Consider the following 20,762-nt stretch of genomic DNA (forward strand, 5'->3'; position numbering starts at 1 on the left):
TAATCTGGCAACTATTGTAGCATACTCAGCAACTATACAGGTGCTGCCATGTAAAGAGTTGTTCCTGCCTGGCACTTAGATTTTTCATTTGGCAAATAGAAATTCTGGAGGAAATCACAAACTCATTACTTAGAGACAGGTAATTAATTTCTCACAGAAGGAGCACAACCAGGGTTGCCCTCACCTTCCCCTTCCTGCTGCAAGTCAGGAGGAGCCCCATAGCAGGCAATGCCAGGCTAACCCAGCGAAGCGTCACATCCAGGATTTCTTCTTCACCACGTAGTTTTTGAGAATACAATGTCTTTCCCACCCATGGCAACTGTCATCTGTTGCAAAGCTGCTTTTGTTTACTCGCTGAAGGTCTACCCCTTATCATGTCAGCATTGTGCAGATTTTTGACTCTGTGAGATGCAAAGACATTTCTAATAGCTGTGTAGTTAACCCCCACCCCCGGGATTTTCCCACTTCACCTCTTTCTCTTCTCTCAGGCTAGGGCATTGCTCTCTCGAGCCTAACGATGGAATAAACAGTTGCTGTAACATTACTTTCGGTGTTGTTTTTTTCCTTTGCTAACTGAATCAATATTCTCTTTTATTCTAAAAGCAATCATTTGCAGAAATAAACATTGCATACTATTCATTTATCACTGAATCGCAGGAATGAGAGGTGAAAAGACCTATTAGCTTATCTAGTCCATGCCAGTACAACCTCTCTCCCTGTAGTATGATTTCAAGTGCATGTTCTCTCTCATTTTAAATTTTCCGCTGCTTCTCATGGGGTTAGAGACGTAAGTCAAAATACAGAAGTGAATGCTCCAAAAAAGAGATTAACTGGGATTTAAACATGAATAAGATTTGACCATCTTGGCCAATAGGCTATCATTGTAGCAGTGCTAACATCAAAACCAAATGGGTTTTTGTTTGTTTGATGTAGATCAGTCATTGGTATTGAATCAGGATAGAAAATCAGATAGTAAATTATCACATTTTGAGTGAAATGGTTGAATGCAAAAGAATTATTGGTTTCCTATTTGAAATTTTGCATAACAAATGTACAGTTTTTGCAGTTCTAACAAACAATGAGACAGTACCATGCATGGATTGCAGAATGGCTGTATATTTTACAAAGATTATATGGTCCAAGTTTTTTAAGTGGAATTCATTTTTTTTTTTTCCCAGAACACCTCATATACATTGCTTGGACTAATATTAAACACAGACAGGAATTCTATATTAATGACTACAGTCATTACATTGATCACCTAGCACTGAAAATTAAATGGTGTTTGTTTTGGTAGGAAGGAGAGAACATCGAGCCAGCACTTCAGCAAAGCTGACGATGGTTTACAGAAAGGTTGCCCTAAGTTCCACTCGCTTTCAATGCTTCTCTCCCTTGGCTCTGAATGGCCACGTTTGGGTCAGACTGGATTGTAGCCTCCCCAACAGGCAAGGCATGGGGGCTGAAACAGATATAAAAGAGCACAAGTAATTTTCCCAATGTGATGGAACAGATTAGTTGAGGAACCAGGTCTTTCCTGGGTGTTAATTGATTTAATCATGTTTGTCTCTATATGTTGCAGAGCACGTCAGAGGCTGAAGTAGCTGGCTCTGCCAGCTAAGAGAGGATTAATTGATTCATTTTTGGCTGCTCATTTAGGACACAGTTGAGAGGTCGTTTCAACGCTTTTCCTATAGCATGAAGAGAAAGTATGTTTCGGGCTGTAGCCCACAGTGTTAGGTTTCACACTCCAAAGAAAAGGTCAGCATATTGGCAAGCTGAGTCCCACTACCTTTCCCACTACAGGAGTGACAGTGACAAGAGGCCAGAAATAACCTACTATTAGGCATCTCTGAGAGTCAGCACACTTTGATCTTAGATATGGAATGGGTAAAGATGGAGTCTACAGGAATGAGAGTAGAGCTTAAAGCTAAATAAACAGAAAACCACTGTTAAGAGTCGCACAGGTTCTGACAGACTCTGCAGTCTGCTGCTCTCTGAAGCCTGATTGAAGGACTGCTTCTGCCATACCCTCTGCTCCTGCTCTGCTGATTCTTCCAGTGCATTTAGACTGTGATGCTTCTGGGAACGACATCAGTTACCTCAAAAATGGTGTTGATAGACTTCAGAGACAGCTGGCTGTACTGTTTCCTTTCTAGACTACTTGTTTTAATGTAATTAAAAATGAAAAGCCTGTGAAGGATTATTTTTATTAAATCTCTCCAGGGCTAGAACTTTGCAAAGGGAACCTGGGAATGCCTATTCACTTGATATGCTGTGCAGCGCATGGAAAGCAGAGGCTTAGCCTGTCTTCATGCTCCAGCTCTGTATCTTTATTGCAAACAGCCAGTGAAATTCCATCACTAGGTTGATTAGACAATTACTTTAAAGTCAACACTGAACAAATACTTTCCTGTAGCTAAGCCCAAAAAGTGGAAACAAACATTGCCCCACTTGACAAGTGCAGGAGTTTGTTATTGTCATTACCATTGACCACGAGTTTAAAATTACCAATTCCAGTAAATATAGAGTATTTGATTTCATTTTACTGATTGAAAAATCCAGTTTAAATAGGGAAAGGCTGCTACTGTGGCTTTGCTTGAAATGCTTCTTAAAACCACACTGTCTTATGAATATTTGGAGAAAGTAAACAGTTACTGAGATATTTCCAGCTTGATCATAAGTGGTTTCAATTAGACATCATGAAGCAAATTGGAAATGTAGAATCTACATTCAGTTAGAGAACACTATATCCTTCACAAAGCATCCTAAAATTAACTTCTCTGTTTAATGCATTAAATTATCCCTAATTGCACATTTGACCAAAGGAGTAAGCCTCTTTCAATCAATCATTGACTTAAAGTCTATTTGCTTTGCAAAACAGTAGATTGATCAATGCAAACATTGGTATTTCAAGCTAAACTGTGATATATAATACTGTCATAGTGAGTTAGGAATTAGAATCAAATGTAATACTGTTAGAATGCCTGAGATCAAGAATTACTGTTGCTGCTGGCATCATTTTTAAGTGTGCTTTGTTTCTTATGGTAATGCATTTTGCAATCAAAAGTAATTAGACTAGAGACTGATTTCAAGCATTAACATTCTGCTGACTTTACATGGCCATCTCTCTACTGGGGTAGGAAGTCCCTTTCTCCTAACTCTGTCAATGGCCCTTTTGGTTGCATCTTCAATATGAATTTGGGGAAGACATGAGCATTATGTTTTTTGGTCACAATCTAAAAGTGTCGCTATTTATTCTGCTGCTAATATGCCAGACAGAGCTCCCTATTTCTACACATGACAACACCAAGGCTCTGTTCCGCATTCCTTTTCTTGGTTTCTCATGATAAATAATCCACACATGCATAAAGCATAGAGTTCACTGTCCCAATTCCTACTATGGTCTTCTGTGCCTGTTTTTATGCCAGGTTTTCTATAAACTTGTCATTACCTATGAAAACAAGATCTGTCTCTGACAATTCATTTGGCAAGCCTTCAGGACAATCTATGTTTTATGTTTTTGCAGTGTGCCAGCAAGGTGAATGGTGGTCTGTACACTACCACCAAAGACTATCCTGATGAAGCTGTCCATTTTGCCAGGAGTCATCCACTGATGTATCAGCCCATCAAGCCTGTTCACAAAAGACCAATACTAGTTAAAACAGACGGAAAGTACAATCTTAAACAAATAGCAGTGGACAGAGTGGAAGCCGAAGACGGGCAATATGATGTCTTGTTCATTGGCACAGGTAAATTAAAGAGAGCAAGGAAGACAATTGATTTAATAGGGTTGGGTTTTTTTTACCTCCAGGATGAATGAAATTAAGTTGTATATAGTCCAAAAATAAAAAGTTAATACAACATTCCTTTTTAACAATCATTCTTTGGATGACTGTGCCAGTCTTCAACTTATTGAGGTTAGTCATTCTAGACATGTGCTTCACTGTGCTGATAACATTATGAAAAAAAAATAATAATAATGTTAGGGAATTATGTAAAGACTAGGAAGAGAAACTTAAGTATAGCGCGTTGTTTTTTTTTTTTTGTATGTGTGTGTGTCTTTCCAAACAAGAACCTTAAATCAATTTCCTGAACTACTGGCCTTATTTTTAAAGCTTCAGAACACAATCATGTATCTGTGCATAGTTCTAAGCTGAGACCTAGAGACCTGAGAGAAACAAAGCTATTATGATTTTAAAAAATACCAGTTCAAATTATTGGCTTTATTCCACAGCTTATTTTCCCCAATTCTGGAGACCACAAGTCTAGCTGATACCATTAGAAAGAAACTACCAGCTTCGAGACTTGGGTTACAATACAGGTCAAGGAAGGAGGAAATACCCAAGTTTCTTAAAAAGAAACTATTAGAAGTTTACTGCCAAGTTTTCTTGTCTTCCTTTTGTGCCATTTTCATAAGATACAGAGAGCTGCTTTAAAGAGGATTTTTAAACATTTACCAAACAAATATGATTAAGGTAAAATATATCATAGATCTGCCCTAACTCTAAGCAACCAGCGAAAAAATCTACATTCTAATGGTATTTGAAAAATAAGAAAATTTAACAAAATAAGAGGAAACCTGGCACTAGACAAGACTTTAGTCACATCTAATCTGTCTGGAAAAAATCCAAGGATTCATAAAATCCACATTTTATCAATTTAACAACAGGAATGGTATAACAAATCATTTTGACCTTTTTGTCTAGGAAAGCAGTTACAGAGAATTATTTTTTACTAATGAAATTCCTCTGATAAACACATTTCAGTGTTGAGAACATTCAAAAGCAGCATATTTGTAGAAGAGCAAAGGCTTATTTATATTAGTGCTGTTTTCTAAGCTTTTAAATGGCCTTAGTGTAGTCTCAGTATTAGACTTTGTGTGGTCTATAAAACATCGTGTCATGTGTCACTTATTTCTGTACAGCTGATTTTATAATGGTGCCTAGATTTTTCATATTTTCCAGTTGCGTTTGTGATTGAGATATCATATCAAATCCTGTTGTACAGAAGTCAGCAAAGCTGAATCCAAGGGGACTTAAGTGTGTGCTTTAGAGCTGTGCTGGACAGACACCCAACAGCTGCTTAGTCTTCTCAAGATGTCTGATCTCAGGTGACAAGAAATTCCAGCATAGGAATTTGGGCTTCAAAAGCTTTAAAACAAACACTGAAATCTCTGCTCTGCAAAGCTCCTATCAAAAAACTCACTGCTTCTCTTGACAATATAATGTTAGAAAGGGTTAATCTTTTTTTTTTATCCGAGTCCAACACCTGCTGTGTAACATCAGTAAACAGGGCCTTACAGCCGAGCAGAAGTTTCCTTAGGGTAGCAGTGCAGGTTAGACAGGTTCATCAAATACAAAGTCTGAACATCAGGGCTAACTTTCACGTGTCTGTCAGCAGGATTCGAAGATGGACTTACTTATGAAAATCAGAGCTCAGAATGCAATTTATTTTTACTGTTCCATCACAAAATGGATGCCTTTGATTACATATTCTCTTTGAGAAGTGGTGTATGACCCCAGTTTAATGGTTCCTCTTTATGTTTGCCCCTTTGATGTTTTGCTGAACATTTTTTCTGCTTAATATTTCCCCTGTAAATCAAAGGTGACTGAAAGTAACAGAAGAAAGGAAGTGCTATTTGCCATTGTTGGTGACAGATTTTCAGATTAAGGAAAATAAGACTATTCTAATAATAGTCAGAAAGACAAAGCTGAAGTGGTGGAAGACCAGATGCTATTCATGTGGTTTAATTTCCTGCAAGAGTTGTAGTGACAGAGAGGCTGGTAAATCTAAACTCCAACCCAGCTTAGCCTTTTTGAATGTGAAGCTTTTTTTTGGTTAATCTTCCTTTGATTAACACCTTCAGCTCAACAGCATCTCTGTGTTTCCTTAAAGGAGGGTGAGAACTGTGAACAATGAACCCCTAAATGTTTTTGTACTCTTGCCTGGAGGAACGGAGCTGCTGCCAGCAATTAAGGATAGTTAGTAGTTTCCTAACTAGTGTAAACACTCAGATCCTATAATTAAAGCTACTTTATACTCCCTTGCCTTGATGGACTCAGCTCCTGCCTAGTCTCATTTCTTTTTCTGAAATATGGTCACATTCTTTGATCCTTTTGCAGCTCACCAAGGGGTTATGACCCAGAGTTTGAAAAATGCAAGTCAATTAGTCATATAGCTTAGGGAAGTCTCAGTTGACTCTTATTTGCTAGGGACAAATTGTCATATGTGTTTATTTTCTAAGAGTAAGCAATTACCTGTACATATTTATAAATTCCTATCCATTATCAGTTTGAAGAAGTCATTAAATGTATTTGAAGGCCATATAAATGTTTCCACCAATTACAATCTTTAATATTGTTTGGTTTTTTTTTCTTTTTAAATTTATTCCCAGATAATGGAATTGTGCTGAAAGTCATTACAATTTACAATCAAGAGACAGAATCAATGGAAGAAGTGATTCTTGAAGAGCTGCAAGTGTTCAAGGTGAACTGTGCTGTATATGAAGCACATATGCAAGTCTTGAATTTTCTGCAGAATTAAAATGTCTAAAAAATCTGAGAATAGTCAAATATATAATAGTTGTGTGCCAGAACTTTTTAATGGTCTAGTTATTTTATGGTAGGAAATCTTCATTTTCAACTGAAGTTTTTCTGAGGTGGAGTTATAGCCCAAGTACCGAAGCGTATTGCAGCAAACCAGGACTACTGTCTCTCTGTTTACATGCTTGGAGGTTGTAGTGTGACTTTTAATCAGAAACTTATCGCTTTTTATTTAATTGTCCCTCATATCCAATTAAGTTTTTAAAAGAGCATAACTACATGCACAAAAAACATGCCTGCTACAATCTTGGCAGCTTCAATGAGGTCCAGATAAAAAAAAAAAAAAACAACCAAACATTCCTCAGAAAGAGTGAATCAGTTAATCTGTCTTTACAGTGGGCAAACCTGAGTCCTAGTCAGGCAAAACTCCATTCTGTTTAACCAATGACTAAAGCTCAGGATTTGGTATGTGGCAAAGCTAATATAATGAAATTCTCTTGGTGAGTATTCACATCATGTCATGTTAGCCACACAAAGTGGGAGGCTAACCTACTTGCAACCATAGGGAAAATCTAACAACCAAACTTAGATATTTAAATCTGGTACCTGCATTTAAGCAATGTAACTACTGACTTGTTGCCTGGAGGGGGAAAAATCACAGAAATTGCCCCTCTTAATAAAGCTGGTTTTCAATAGACCTGTTAGGGGCTATGTTTTGCCATTGCTCCAGGAAATCTGAGCAGAGGGCAGAGAGGACAATGGTAAAAGAAGGAATTTCTGCTATTTTTATCTTATCTTCAATGAATGTTTTGTTATAAAGAACACTCCACTTATCACTCTCAAGTAGGACAAGAGAGATTCAGTGGTGGCAAGAGCTTATGTCATGTTTGACAGGGAAATTGTAGTGTTCCTGTGGCTCCCATAATCCTGAATTAAGTGTTGGCTGGTTGTTTTTAAATAAACTCTTTCAAAGCAATACTTCTGAAAGTCACAATTTCCTCACGTCTTTCTGTAGCATCAGAACTTAAAGAAAGTCAAAGTATTTAGCAAAGCTGAATATAATAAGTAAACATCAACACTATTTTACCTAATTTATTGTCATAGCAAAAAGATATTCTTTTTTCTAAGCAAGGAAATATTTACTATTTTCTAGGTGCCCATTCCTATTATTTCTATGGAAATCTCTTCAAAAAGAGTAAGTATTTGACAAGTTTGAAATGTGAAAATTATGACTCAAATATAACAAAGCTATAAACTATATAGAGATAAATAGATACATAGATAGATAGACAGATGTATGTACATAATCTATAATGAGATCTGTAATATAAACTTATGGTTATATGCTCTGTTCCTTTATGAAGCATTTATGTTCTTCAATTCTAATGGTAAATCTCCTTAGTTCACACTATCATTCATATCAAAGCAAGTAAAACCCAATCTGTTTCATGAGTTACTGGCATAGTAATCACAGTAGGGATTAGCTTGGTGGATATGGCAACTCACAGAAAAGTTCCTCGCTGATAAACGCAGACAGACGTCAGCCCCATGGGGATATCAGTGCAAGAAGAGCCTTGCTGGCTCTCCCACGTATTCAGTTGCCCATGAAAGGCAGGGCTGTTGGGATCTGACTCCCTTTTGAGTTTCTGCTAGTTTCTGCTAATATAAACACCCAGTTTATTACTCTTGTAGGTAGCTTCTCATCTGTACCATATCATAGATTTCCATACCATGTCATCATATCATCTCAGGATGGAGCCATTATAAACATCCTATGACAGTCATATCTTAACAGATCTTAGACATCTAATGCAATGTAAGTTCACATAAACATAGTGAAACACGAGTAACAGAGAATGAAAGTTGCACTACTAGGCGGTGTGAGTGTGCCCCAAAAGATCATTTTAGTCTAGGTGTCCAGTCAATCTGCATTTTTTCTGTAAGTAATGTAGAAAGACAAACCCCTTTGATGGTGATTCAGAGGAGGATCTTAGGTATAAGTATTCTGAATTATTTCCTGGATCGATCTAATTTTTTTTTCCATGTGAAAAGCAGTTCTAGATTGTCTAACACTGCGCCCAAGTGATTATTTAAAGAAAGACTTCAGTGTCATTTCAGGCATTTGCCTTACCTCTAGCTCTCAGTGAAATGTCATGGTAAAAGGATTGTTTTGGAAGAGTAAAAAAAGAGATACGGTATAAAAGTGAAGTAGTCTTCCTCCTGCAAAAAAAACTGCAAAAGCAATCTAGCGGTTGAGGAATGAGCATTCTTGTGAGACATAAACAGAGCTTAACTTTTTCAAGATATCAAAGAAAAGACTGAGAGACAACAGGATGCCCAGATATAACTTTTTACCCAAAAAAGTGACTTCCTAGTTTATGTGTATAGAGGTCCTTAAACATTGATAGCAAAGCAATATCAAGATTAAATAGCCAAGTTCAGCTTGCTGAATGAAGATAAACTTAATCTTGAAATACGATGCAGTTTTCTGGTACTGAGGACAATTAAATGTTGCAATACATGTTAGGGACAGGGTTCGCACCAAGTCATTTTATCTTTAAAAAGCAGAAGTATACCTTAGTTGAGTTTATGTGAAAAAAGTTACATAGCTTCTCTGCTCAAGCATTTTGGCTAGTCTCTTTTGACCTTGGAGTTGTGAGCCTGTGGAGACCTTCTTGCTAGCTTAGTTTCGGTATCCGTATAACACTAACCAGTCTTCACTAAGTCATCAGTACAATAAAATGTCATGTTTCAGGGCTGAGCTAGTTATCTGCAAAGGCTGGGAAGGAATGTTCTTCTTTGATGTTCAGTTTGCTAGATATCAGATGCTTTTTGCCCTCCTCTGATGAACCAAGACTTAGAGTAGTCTTTACCCCTGCTAAAAGATGAAAGAGAAAATCCCATCTTGTATGTCTCATTGACTGTTGTTCATGTCTTCTGGGACAATCACACTGCAGCCTGTGCAGACAAGAAAGAATTCCCCTCAAACAAGGATCCTAGGTTTCTTTTTTATTCCAGTTGGCAGATTGAGTTCCTGCTACTATTATCTGGTTTGCCTCAGATGAAAAAGTCTTCAAGCATTACTGTTACCAGCTTCTCCTAGTTTTAAATTTCATGTTTTGCGATAGGCAAGCCAGACTAAATAAGCTGCCAGCACTTTCCAGATTTAAGAATTTTAAAATATAAAATTTTGAAAGCTTGGTCTAAGAGTGGGAATTACAGACTAAGTTTGGCCATTAGGATAAGCACAGCTTAAGTCTTCATTAGGAATCCTTTTTCTGACTGGCAAAACCATGGAAGTGAACAGTGCATAAGCAGTTCCTGTTGCAGTGCATACTGCATATTTCTATGTTCACTCCATTTACATTCACCAGCAATAAGATTTTTTCTGAAATCCTTGTAAATTCAATCTATTCTCTCCTGAATTTATTATGTCAGCAACTTATGAATCAGACTGGCCATCTTGATTTGAAAAGGACATTTATGTGAACTCAGAAGATTCAAACAGTCTTAACACTAATGGTGAAAAAAACCCAAATCCCTGCAAATAAATATTAAAGAAGTAGATTTTGACCATTTAGTTTGTAAGGAAAGACCGCCCAGTACCAGGAAAAATAAACTATCTCCTATGCATTGAAGGATAATACAAATCATAATATTACTGTGCGTGTGTATATGTGACCATATTGTAAGTAGCCACATCAAGAGCTAAATTTACTTGATAACTCCCATTTTAAGACAGAGGTTGCTTATAACTTTTGCAAATTTGAACTTCTTTGTTTAAAGTCTTTCATATCAAGTTTTTTGTTTTTTTTGGTTTGGGGTTTTTTTCTTTTTTTTTTTTTTTTGTAGATAAGTTAGGTGAAGGGAAGTGTAAAGAGAGAGGCATTGGAAAATATCTCGAGGAAGAAGAAGAAACTTAAAACCCTGCTTATTCAAATGCAGAGCTTACAAAGCTTACACTTCAGAAGTGAGGAAATGCCAAAATAAACTCGTTCGGTTTATCTTCTTTCTATCCTCTGTCCTCATGCAGGAGAGTTTAGTCTGTAATCAGATATTTTCCTACAGAGTAACTCTGCCTCCCTCAGGGCACAGGCTGGATGCGCAACTGGCAAGCAATGCTAAAGCTAACATTTTTTAATAACTCCATTGGTAACAGAAATTTTAGTGGAAGTTCTAGGAATTTAATTGTACATCGTGTATTTTTTTCCAGCAACAGCTCTACGTTGGATCTGAGTCAGTCATAGTGCAAGTGAAGTTCCACCAGTGTGACATGTATGGCACTGCTTGTGCGGACTGCTGCCTCGCTCGAGATCCGTACTGCGCTTGGGATGGGATCTCCTGCTCCCGATACTATCCCACAGGAATGCAGGCAAAGAGGTGAGACCTGCTGCTTTTTGTGATATCCTTTTTTTTGCAAAATAGCTACTCCTACAGAGTTCCTACTGCAACACAAAGTACTTCATATCTTCCCCTTCATAAAAATAACTGAGTAGTAAGAAGATATGTTAGCTGCTAATTTATTAGCGCAAACATAAGGGATTGCAAAGGACCCAAATTAACAGGATGGCATAGACTGCAGTACCAGGAATATTTAAGTAGTAAGTTTTAAACAAACCTCAGTTTCCTTATACATTTTATGGTGTGCAAGATGGTTTGTAACATCAAAGACCTATTTTGGTAGTATTATACAGCGAATATATCACACTGCAATAACATATATAATAAAACTTAAAAAAAAAAAAAAAAGGAAAGAAGAATCTGTGTTAGTGGTTAAATACCTTCACCAGCCAAAATGAAACCAGAGTTTCTCCAAAAGCTAAGGTTAGGCTTAGGCTTTCTCCAGTGAATTTATAAAGACAAGTTACTCTACAGGCCAGTTCAAAGCATGACCCTAATTTGGGTTCTTTAATTTTTCCCTTAGGGAGACTTCTCTCTGTCACCATTCACATATTCATATTTCTTAGCCTTCACTCTTCTGTGCAGTAATTTCCCATATACCTGTCCTGTTCCCTTCCCTCTCAAACCCACGTCCTCAAATTCAGCTACACAGATACTTGATCAAGCATGTAGAACATGCATATTTTAATTCAGACCTTTTCACAAGATTTTGAGTTAACTTTGCCACTAGAGAGAGTAATTTCTAGCCTTAGTCAGCAAAACTTTTTAATTTATAATTCAAATCCTTTCTGTGGCTTTTTTACAATTACTGTTTCTGCAAATATATTCTTGTATATATTAGATCTACATGGACTGCAAGGATTAGAATTAATTGAGTAACTTCTGGAGACAGTTTTAAAAAACAGTGGAGAAGGTTCAGTCAAAACCAAGTCCAGTCAAAACCAAGTCACTCTATCCCAAATTGATTATTGTTTCTTAAGGAAACACAGGAAGGGTTTGTTGGGGTTTTTTTGGTTTTGTTTGTTTGTTTGTTTCTTGTCCTGTACACCTTATCTTTCCATGAACGCAGATGCACTCAAACAAATGCACTGTTGACTAGAGTCAGGCACAACGGACATTTCTCTGGATTTTTCTAGAAGATAATAAACAGAGAAAGTATCGGATAACCCAACTTTTTGGGTAGGGCACATTAAAATATAAAATAAGAAATATAGCCAATGACTCAGCAATTAAGAATCTCTTAGACTTATTACACTGAGGCATAGGTTAAACCTACACCACTTTTACAAGCAGGATTGCATAGTCTCCTCATGCCTCTTGCAAGCAGACCTAAGGGAGGAAGAGGGCTCTGGTTGTCTGCACAATGTGAGAAGAGTCTGGCTAAAATTTTCAGGCCTCAGATTAAGAAAGATGAGCAGCTATATAGTGGGTCAGGGAGATTAATTTCCTACAGTCTAAGTAGAAATTGGATTACCATAATTATAAAGCATATGGGTTACTTATCTAATGATGTAAAAGTCATTTGGGGAAGGGGGGCGGGGGGGGGAGGTTTAAAAAATTTCCCAGCAGCCGGCTAGGACTGTATCAGCATTTACGTTGTTCTGCAGGCTACTTATTGTCTAAGAAAAGATAAGAGAAACTCACTTGGTCCTGAACTCTGTTGTACATTTTTAGCATATTTCTCACCTAAGACAATTTCCAGAGTAGCAGCCCTTAAGTCCCCTGACACACGTGTTTATCCAGGGTTGAGTGATATGGGCAGCACCCCAGGCACCTTCCTGTGCCTTACCTCCCCAACATTCAGCAGGTCAGTCTCTAAAAGAAGAAAATACTGCTGTTATCAGCCTCCTTCTCTTAAGATAAGCACTGCAGCAGTGGAGAAGGGATTTGCACTCCATTGAATGTTCTTGAAGTCTGCAAAACTTGTTTTACTTTAAGAGTTTGGGGAACAGCCAGCAAGAACTAATAATGTTGAGAGGGATGGATGGCATTTCCTTTGTTCACTTTAGCTCATAGCTGAAGCTCAGAGCATTTTAAACTTACGAGCTTACACTAACTGTGTGGTACATGAAGAGGCAGGGAGAGCTACTCAGGACGTGTGTATAGAAGTTGTTTTAAGTTGCCTCCTGCTGGGTACCAGGTGGAGAGCACTGGTGGAAAAGGCAGGTGTCGGTAGACAACACGGAGTTTTCTGATACCAACTGACCCTGAGCAGCCAATAACCCTGACATGGCTGCTCAGGGCTCCACGTACAATTAACACTACATGCCAGAGCATACAGGTCTTGATTTGACCTTGTCTCAGGACTCCAGGTTTCTGCTCAAGCTGTACAGGGTAGTACAAGCAACGTGATTAGAAGGGGCATTGGAGAGCACTTGTTCCCCCCCTGTTGCTGGCAGCCCTCACTTCATCAGGACTTGTGGAGCTGTGCCTTACATTAGAGGACACTTGAGCTGCCTTTAGTACCACCACTATCTGCTCAAATGTGGCCCTCAGATAGTACATTTAGGTGGGCTTTTGACTTGTCAGAGCAGCCCTGCTAGTGCAGTCAGCACTGCTCCGAGTGCTCTTTTCAATTCCAGGCCTACTGGTGCAGAGTTGAACCGAAGCAGGGATGCACAATGTGTCCTCCCCACTTTGATTCAAATGCTCTCTGCTTTAGATCCTAATGTCTCCAATGTATGACAAGTGTTTAGAGAAACATGAAATAGAAAAACTGTAAACTAAGACATGTACAGGAGATAGATAGAGAGAACTGCAGCATAAATAAAAAAACCCTCTGGTTGACAGCCGGCACTAATTTGTTGAACTGTGAGAGCCTATAATATAATTACTTGTAAATGCATAGCCTGGATAATTAATCAGATATAGGATTTAATTGAGGACAAATAAAAACTGTGCCCAAAATCTCATATCTTGATGCTGACAGTGCAGCCCACCACAATGTCACGGTAGTTACAGGTGTACAGCTCCTACATACTGCAAATACTTAAGATGCCAGAAGGAAATTATATTGCATTCAACTTCCGTGAAGTGTGCTTGAGAAAGCAGAGACGTCCAGGACTTAAAAAAATGCTTTAGTTCACTATTACCTCCGCAATCTGATTTAGGCAGGTTCCATTTATGTCTAAACAAGCACTAAATTGAGATTCTTTGCTGTGCCAGCTCACCGTCCAGGCTGAAAAAGTGCTGAAGTAATTTTAAAATATCTTTCAGCTTGGGTAGGGCTGTGATTCCTGTGATTCCCTGGCTAATTTTAAGAAGCTGACAGTAGCCTTCCTGCCTCCTCTCCCTCTCTGGCCTCTCTCTGCACCAGCAAACACCCTGGTGGGGGGCGTGTAAGCGGCTGCCTTCGCCTTGCCACTGAATCCCAGTGCTAACCCAAGTGTCACGCTGTTACAACATTTAGTTCGGCAACCTCGATTTCAGTCTACTGATTTACTTAGCAAACCGCAACGATGCCTTTTCTCCCTGAACCGTTTCAACTTTGCTTCGTCTATCCCTGGGAAATAATAAAGAAACATGAAGATGATGGTGATGATGATGATGACTCTGTTGCTTTCTTGCAGATCATTTTTACTAAGTTCCTGAAAGCACAGAGTTGCAGACTGAAATCTAAATTCATGAAGTTATAAATTGCAAAAGCCACTTCCATATATCCAGTACATTTGCTAGTCACTGAAAATTGTTCCGTATAGTAGTTTATCTCAGGAATTGTCTGGTACTCTATTATTCATGGAATTTTGAATGAAATGATTACTAAGAAAAAATAACAAATACCAGGCTTATGTCAGTATTTATGAAATAAGTTTATTTCCCAGCATCTCCATCTCTTTCAGCACCTCTCCCCATTTTTTCCTTCTCTTCAAAAAGGTAGCAAGTGAAGGCACTAATAAATGTATCTTCCCCAGTCTTCACACTCACAGAAGTAAAAATCCATCAAAGGTTTCTCTTTCCTGAATGGTTCTAACAACTGGAGAAACATCCTATCTTACAGGATTTTTTAGCTCTTCAATGATCTTCAGGGACTGAAGAGTAAATAGCACATGCTTGCTAACTGTCCTGTTCCTGCTAGGTAGGGCTGCTGGGCTTCACACCAGCAGGGTTTTCTGGTTTGATTTTTCAAGGCTAATGTCTATAGTACTTATGTATATCCGTGCAAGAGAATGTCTCTTCTGAATAATCTGTATACACAGCTATGCAAAGCTGGTGGCAGCATTATTCAGCACTGACACTTTGCAGAGTTATCAGTAAGCACGGCTGCAACATCTATACATTACTATGAGAACTCCCAGGGCATGATAAAGCCCTGTTGCTATCTCAGAATCTCAGTTTTTGTTTAATAATATGCACGTATTTTTAGTGTTTCTGCCTAAAAGGCCCAATGTGGTCCCCACTGAATTTGCAGATTCCCCTGAAAGAACAACGTCAAAACGCTGGTTCTGCTGTGAATATCAGTAAAGGTTAAAGCTGTCCTCTCGGTCCACCAGCACCACTGGATCAGAAGTCCATACAGGTGACAGGACTCAGAAAATAATCACTGTCTACTGCCAGTTTAGAAACATGATGAGTAACATCCACAGGCAAGATCGTTAAATAGTGTAAATCTACATATTTTCAGTAAATTCAATTTACACCAAATAAAAATTCTGCTTTTTGTGTTCACATAGGACTGGAGAAAAGCATTATTTAAGTAGAAATACAAAGAATAACAAAACTGCTATGCTTTGCTTGTTTCTATCATACATGATTTATACTGTACACATACCTGCTGTGTGAGATTTGCTGCATTGCATATTTTTGTTAATCTATTCTGTATGACATTCGTAATACTGTGTAGAATTACTCTTTATGCAAATATAGGAAAGGTCTCATTAGTAACTAAATTCCAGGTTGTTGGAAATACTACCTCTGGCAAGATATGACATCCCAATAGGCTCTTTCATTTCCTTAGTAGGCAATCTTAATTTTATTTATCAGGACACCCAGAGAAAAAAATTGCCATATAAAAGCACAATTCTTCTGCAAATGTACTGTACAATTATGGTTTTCATTATTTTTCTGTAAATGTGTACAAAAAACCTAAGCCCAAAACTCACAACATTTTTTTTTTTCTCTCACAAGCAATTGCATTATTTGCAGGTCGTAGCCAGGGCTCCCAGGTTGTGACCACAGTTCTACCACTAGCTCACTTTCTAGTCAGGGGCAAATCATGAATGTGTCTGTTTCCCTACTGGGAAAAATGAGCTTAACAACTGTCTACTGCCCGGATGTAATAAAATAAAGTATTTGCTCTGCACTTTGAGATTCCCAAGTGAAAAAACTAACATGAGAGTGAAGGATAAAAGAACTACCATTCACATACAAGTCAAACTGTTCTAAACTAAAAAAAGGAAAATTTCCTTGGCTTCCAGAGAGATAGAACCCAAAGACAGGCTAAAGGTCCCTTCAACTCTTCCTAGCACTGAATGTTGCGCAGTTGGTTGAGATGGTCGTGTTTTAGTATTTATAACATCAGTGTAGTTATGTATAAACTGGACACATAGTTGTGCCTCTTCCCCAGACAACTCGGTTTCTTTTTTTCAGACATGTGATTCTCAATAGATTGAGTAGGGAGAAAATATCAATGCATAATTGCATATTTCTCACAACAATGTTAAATTTTTAGGAATCAAAATTTTTCTCCTTATGTTTTTAATGAATGCCACGTTAGCACAAAACCAACAACCTGTAAGCCAAACATGTTATCTCAAACAATTCCTTTTTTTCCCCTCCAGACGTTTCCGCAGACAAGATGTTCGACACGGAAATGCAGCACAGCAGTGCTTTGGCCAGCAGTTCATTGGTAATCTACTCACACGTTTACAAATTGCTAGCAAATGCCTGGAGCAGAGAGCACAGACTTTGCCAAGAGTATAAGCCAGACCATGATCTCACCTGAGGTTTTTTCTGACATATTCCTATAAGAGTCATGGGGATCAGCCCCTGTCATCCAGGTCTAAGGATGTCTTTGTTTCGATGGCAGGTCGGGTCCAACCCATGCATTCGTGTAGTCCCACAGCCCTGTCATTCAGACCAGGGACGTGGCCAGTGCATCTCAAGGACTTCCAACAGAAAGTGAGATGGGGCAGGGATAGGAAACAACAGGGCTGCATCCTGAAATGAATATGAAATACTGCCAGGACGCTCAGCCAGAAATGGGAATTGAAGGAGCTCCCTAGCATAGCCATGGGCAATGACACGAAAGAACACAAATGTGTATTTATGATCAGTATCAACACTTGTTCTAAAAAAAGATAGATTACTGTGTCCAATGCTGTTGTCTAAACTTTGGAAAGTGATGATTTCAAACATTGGTATCAGGAATGGCAAAACGGACAGAAAGAGTTGCCTGGACATCCTCAATATTTTGCAGGATAGCACCTAATACATTTATAGAAGAAAAAAAAAATTAAATATAAAAGGTTATTTCAGAGAGATAGCCAGAGAAAAGATATTTTAGATATTAAATATGAGATAGAGATTTTACCAGAGAAAGCTTCATTAAAATTGAAGTTCATTGGAGGATATAGTAGATTTTTGCAAACTATATTGCAATATGAAATATTAATTACACAGCAAGTTTGAAATACAACAGAGAAATAACAATGATATCAAAGCCTGTATTTTTAGGGTATAAAACTGATTGGTCTCAAGAATATTTTTCACTACTATGGAATAAGATGATTTCACTAATGAGGCAATTGATATCCTCCATCATAGAGATGCTAGCTTATCCAAGTGTTTTGTTAGATGGAAAAGCAGAATCGAGTTTTAATTAATTTCATTCACCTTGTTTTTATTAGCATCCTTGGGCCAAAACTATACATTCATTTATACATGTGTATAACATGGATATGTATAATATTGGTTAGGGTATTGATAGTTTTTAAGAGTTTCATTATGCAAAAGGCTATGTGCTCTCATTATTATCCCTACAATATTTAATTATTCATTATATTTCAGCATGTATTGAATCCTTCTGTTTCACTGAGTGAAAATGAAATAGATGAACTATTCATAAGAACCAGGCCCAAGTAATTAGCAGTGTGAAAGGCTGAGATCTGTTTCTCTGTGTAAAATCTTAGCTGAATCATGGCACAATTTGGTCTGTTTATCTTATGGCCAGATCCTGTGAGAGTCTATGATGGGAAAATTCACTCAGTAGGTCAGACCTTCCCCAGATACTATTATTCAGTCACTGTCATCTGGTTTGATCTGAATTAAACTTCACTCTTAAAAGTAAATATATCTCGAATATGGAATGTAACAAGTATTCGCAGCAGCACATATTTTTAAAACATTTCTTTTCCTTCCAGGTGAAGTCCTGGAGAAGACTGAGGAGCGACTTGTTTATGGAATAGAGTACAACAGCACCCTTCTGGAGTGCACCCCTCGGACCTTACAAGCAAAAGTAATCTGGTTTGTCCAGCGAGCACATGAAACTAAGAAGGAAGAGGTAATTATTCTTATAGCCTAAATAAAAGAGCCAGTGGTTAGTAATATTACATCTTCACTGAAAGGCCTGTCATCAGTTGTTGAAATGTACATGGGTGTAAGGGAAAATCATTATGTTCATCTGTTCTCTTGAATTAATAGACCTGAGAATTTCATCTGGTGTTTGCATTCAGCATCTTGAACCCAGATGTTAAAAATATAGTGAAACTTGATTTAAGATCTCAAACTAAAAGAGAATCCACCACTTCTCTTGGTATGTTACTGCAGAGGTGGAATGTGTACATATTACTCCCAGTATTAGTCTAGCGTGACATTTATTAATTCTTGCTGCCTCACCCATTACATTACAGAACCTTCTGAAAATGGGCGTTGGTGGATTCTCTGCTTCTTTTACATATATTTCCCTATTATGAAAGTGTTTCATAAGTGTTGTTATATTTATTCCTCATTAACTCTCTGGTCCACATCAGTGTAGGTATTCCCACTTAGCATGTGGAAGGACATAGGGAGAAAAGCCCCAAACCACCAAAGCCTAGCAGCGAGACACCAGCTTGGCCATAGACATCTGCAGATCTCTGGAGTGGGACTCATCTGACAGTAAATGTGGACATTTATAATAAAGAGATCTACCCAGGAGCTAGCTGATTTAGGCTGCCTTTGAAGTCAGACTAGATGGTGTTGCAGTTTCAGCCAGCGGTATCACCACAAGCTAATCTAGACAGGTTCATCTGGTCAGGTAAAAAAGGACCAGTAAACCACTGAATACAAAATTAACCAAGGATGCCACACTCTGCTTTAAATATCTGAAATTAAGCAAGATGATTGCCATCCCCACTTCAGGCACATTTTTGCCTGAAGTTTTGTCCAAGTCCCAAATCTCTGCATGGGTTTTCACACTTGGTATTTCCTCATGTATTTAGATGGAAGACCCCTACCTACGCATAATTATTCTTACAATAGAACTATTAATAAGGCCTTTTACAAAAGGAAGTGAACTATGTGTGTGTGTGTGGGGGGAGGATGTCCCATTATATATACATCCCATTAGATCCAGTAGTGCCGATACTGGACAACAAGAGTGTGAATTTGAACACTATACTACAAGGATTAATTTGCTTTAATGTTTTCCCCTGAAAGTTATTCCATTTTTTGTGAGTAAGTATATACTCATTAAAAAAAGACAAATAAAAGCAGAGAGAAATAGAATCATAGAGTCATAGAATGGCTGGACCTTTAAAGGTCATCTAATCCAACCTCCCTGCCGTGGGCATGGACATCATTCACTGGATCAAGCTGCTCAAAGCCCTGTCTAACCTGACCTTGAACACTTTCTCATGGGTCAACCACAACCTCTCTGGACAACCTGTTGCAGTGTCTCATTGTAAAAAAACCCTGTTCTTTATGTCCAATGTAAATCTACCCTCTTTCAGTTTAAAATCATTACTCCTTGTGGTATTGCTAAAGGCCCTGGCAAAAAGTTTCTCTATGTCTTTTTTATAAGCCCCCTTTATGTACTGGAAGGTTGCTATAAGGTCTCCCTGGAGCCTTCTTTTCTCCAGGCTAACAACCACAACTCTCTTAGTCTTTCTTCATAGGAGAGGGGCTCCAGCCCTCTGACCATTTTTGTGGTCCTGCTCTAACAGCTCCATGTCTTTCTTGTACTGAGACCCCCAGAGCTGGACGCAGTACTCCAGGTGCGGTCTCACAAGAGCGGAGTAGAGGGGCAGGATCACCTCCCTCGACCTGCTGGTCACACTTGTGATGCAGCCCAGGATATGGTTGGCTTTCTGGGCTGCAAGGGCAGATTATGTCCAATTTTACATCTACCAATGTCTCTGAGTCCTTCTCTGCAGGGCTGCTGTCAGTCTATCCAACACCCAGTACTTCTGCTTAATATTCAGCACTTACTGTTAAATAGAAAGACGGAGATTCCATTCTCCTGGGCACTTCTGCTGGCTGGGTTAGACAGCTCAGTGCTCCCTGCTTGCTAGCATCTGTAAATGCCTCATAGTTAATAACCTAGCTGCCAGGAGCTGTAGGGGGATCTCAAACACCAAATTCAGAATTGAGGCTTTAAAATTGCAGTGGTTCTGCAGTTAGATATACAAATACCTGACTGTTGCCTCAGACACTTATTTGTCAATGTGTAAGAGAATTCACAGGGACACATTGCAGGTCAGCTGGCAAATGCCCACTTGTTTTCCATCCAGCCGTTTATTTGCATGTTTCAACCTTATTTCCCTCTGTGATTTAGCCATGAGTGACTAACCCATGCTGGGAAAACAGGAAACTATCTGCTCCACTATCTGTTCTTCCATGCTT

General features: G+C 38.4%; 1 protein-coding gene across 1 annotated transcript in view; it reads left to right on the top strand.

The window, feature by feature from the left end:
• SEMA3E (semaphorin 3E) overlaps positions 1-20,762 on the top strand; it is a 147,496-nt gene that overhangs the window by 123,302 nt on the left and 3,432 nt on the right. The window contains exons 11-16 of the mRNA XM_054835466.1: positions 3,527-3,749; positions 6,395-6,486; positions 7,696-7,737; positions 10,756-10,922; positions 16,721-16,788; positions 18,302-18,441. Of these exons, the coding sequence (XP_054691441.1) occupies positions 3,527-3,749; positions 6,395-6,486; positions 7,696-7,737; positions 10,756-10,922; positions 16,721-16,788; positions 18,302-18,441 (732 nt within the window). The remainder of the gene's footprint in view (positions 1-3,526; positions 3,750-6,394; positions 6,487-7,695; positions 7,738-10,755; positions 10,923-16,720; positions 16,789-18,301; positions 18,442-20,762) is intronic.

The sequence above is a fragment of the Grus americana genome, chromosome 1, assembly GCF_028858705.1.
Source record: "Grus americana isolate bGruAme1 chromosome 1, bGruAme1.mat, whole genome shotgun sequence".
Classification (NCBI taxonomy): domain Eukaryota; kingdom Metazoa; phylum Chordata; class Aves; order Gruiformes; family Gruidae; genus Grus; species Grus americana.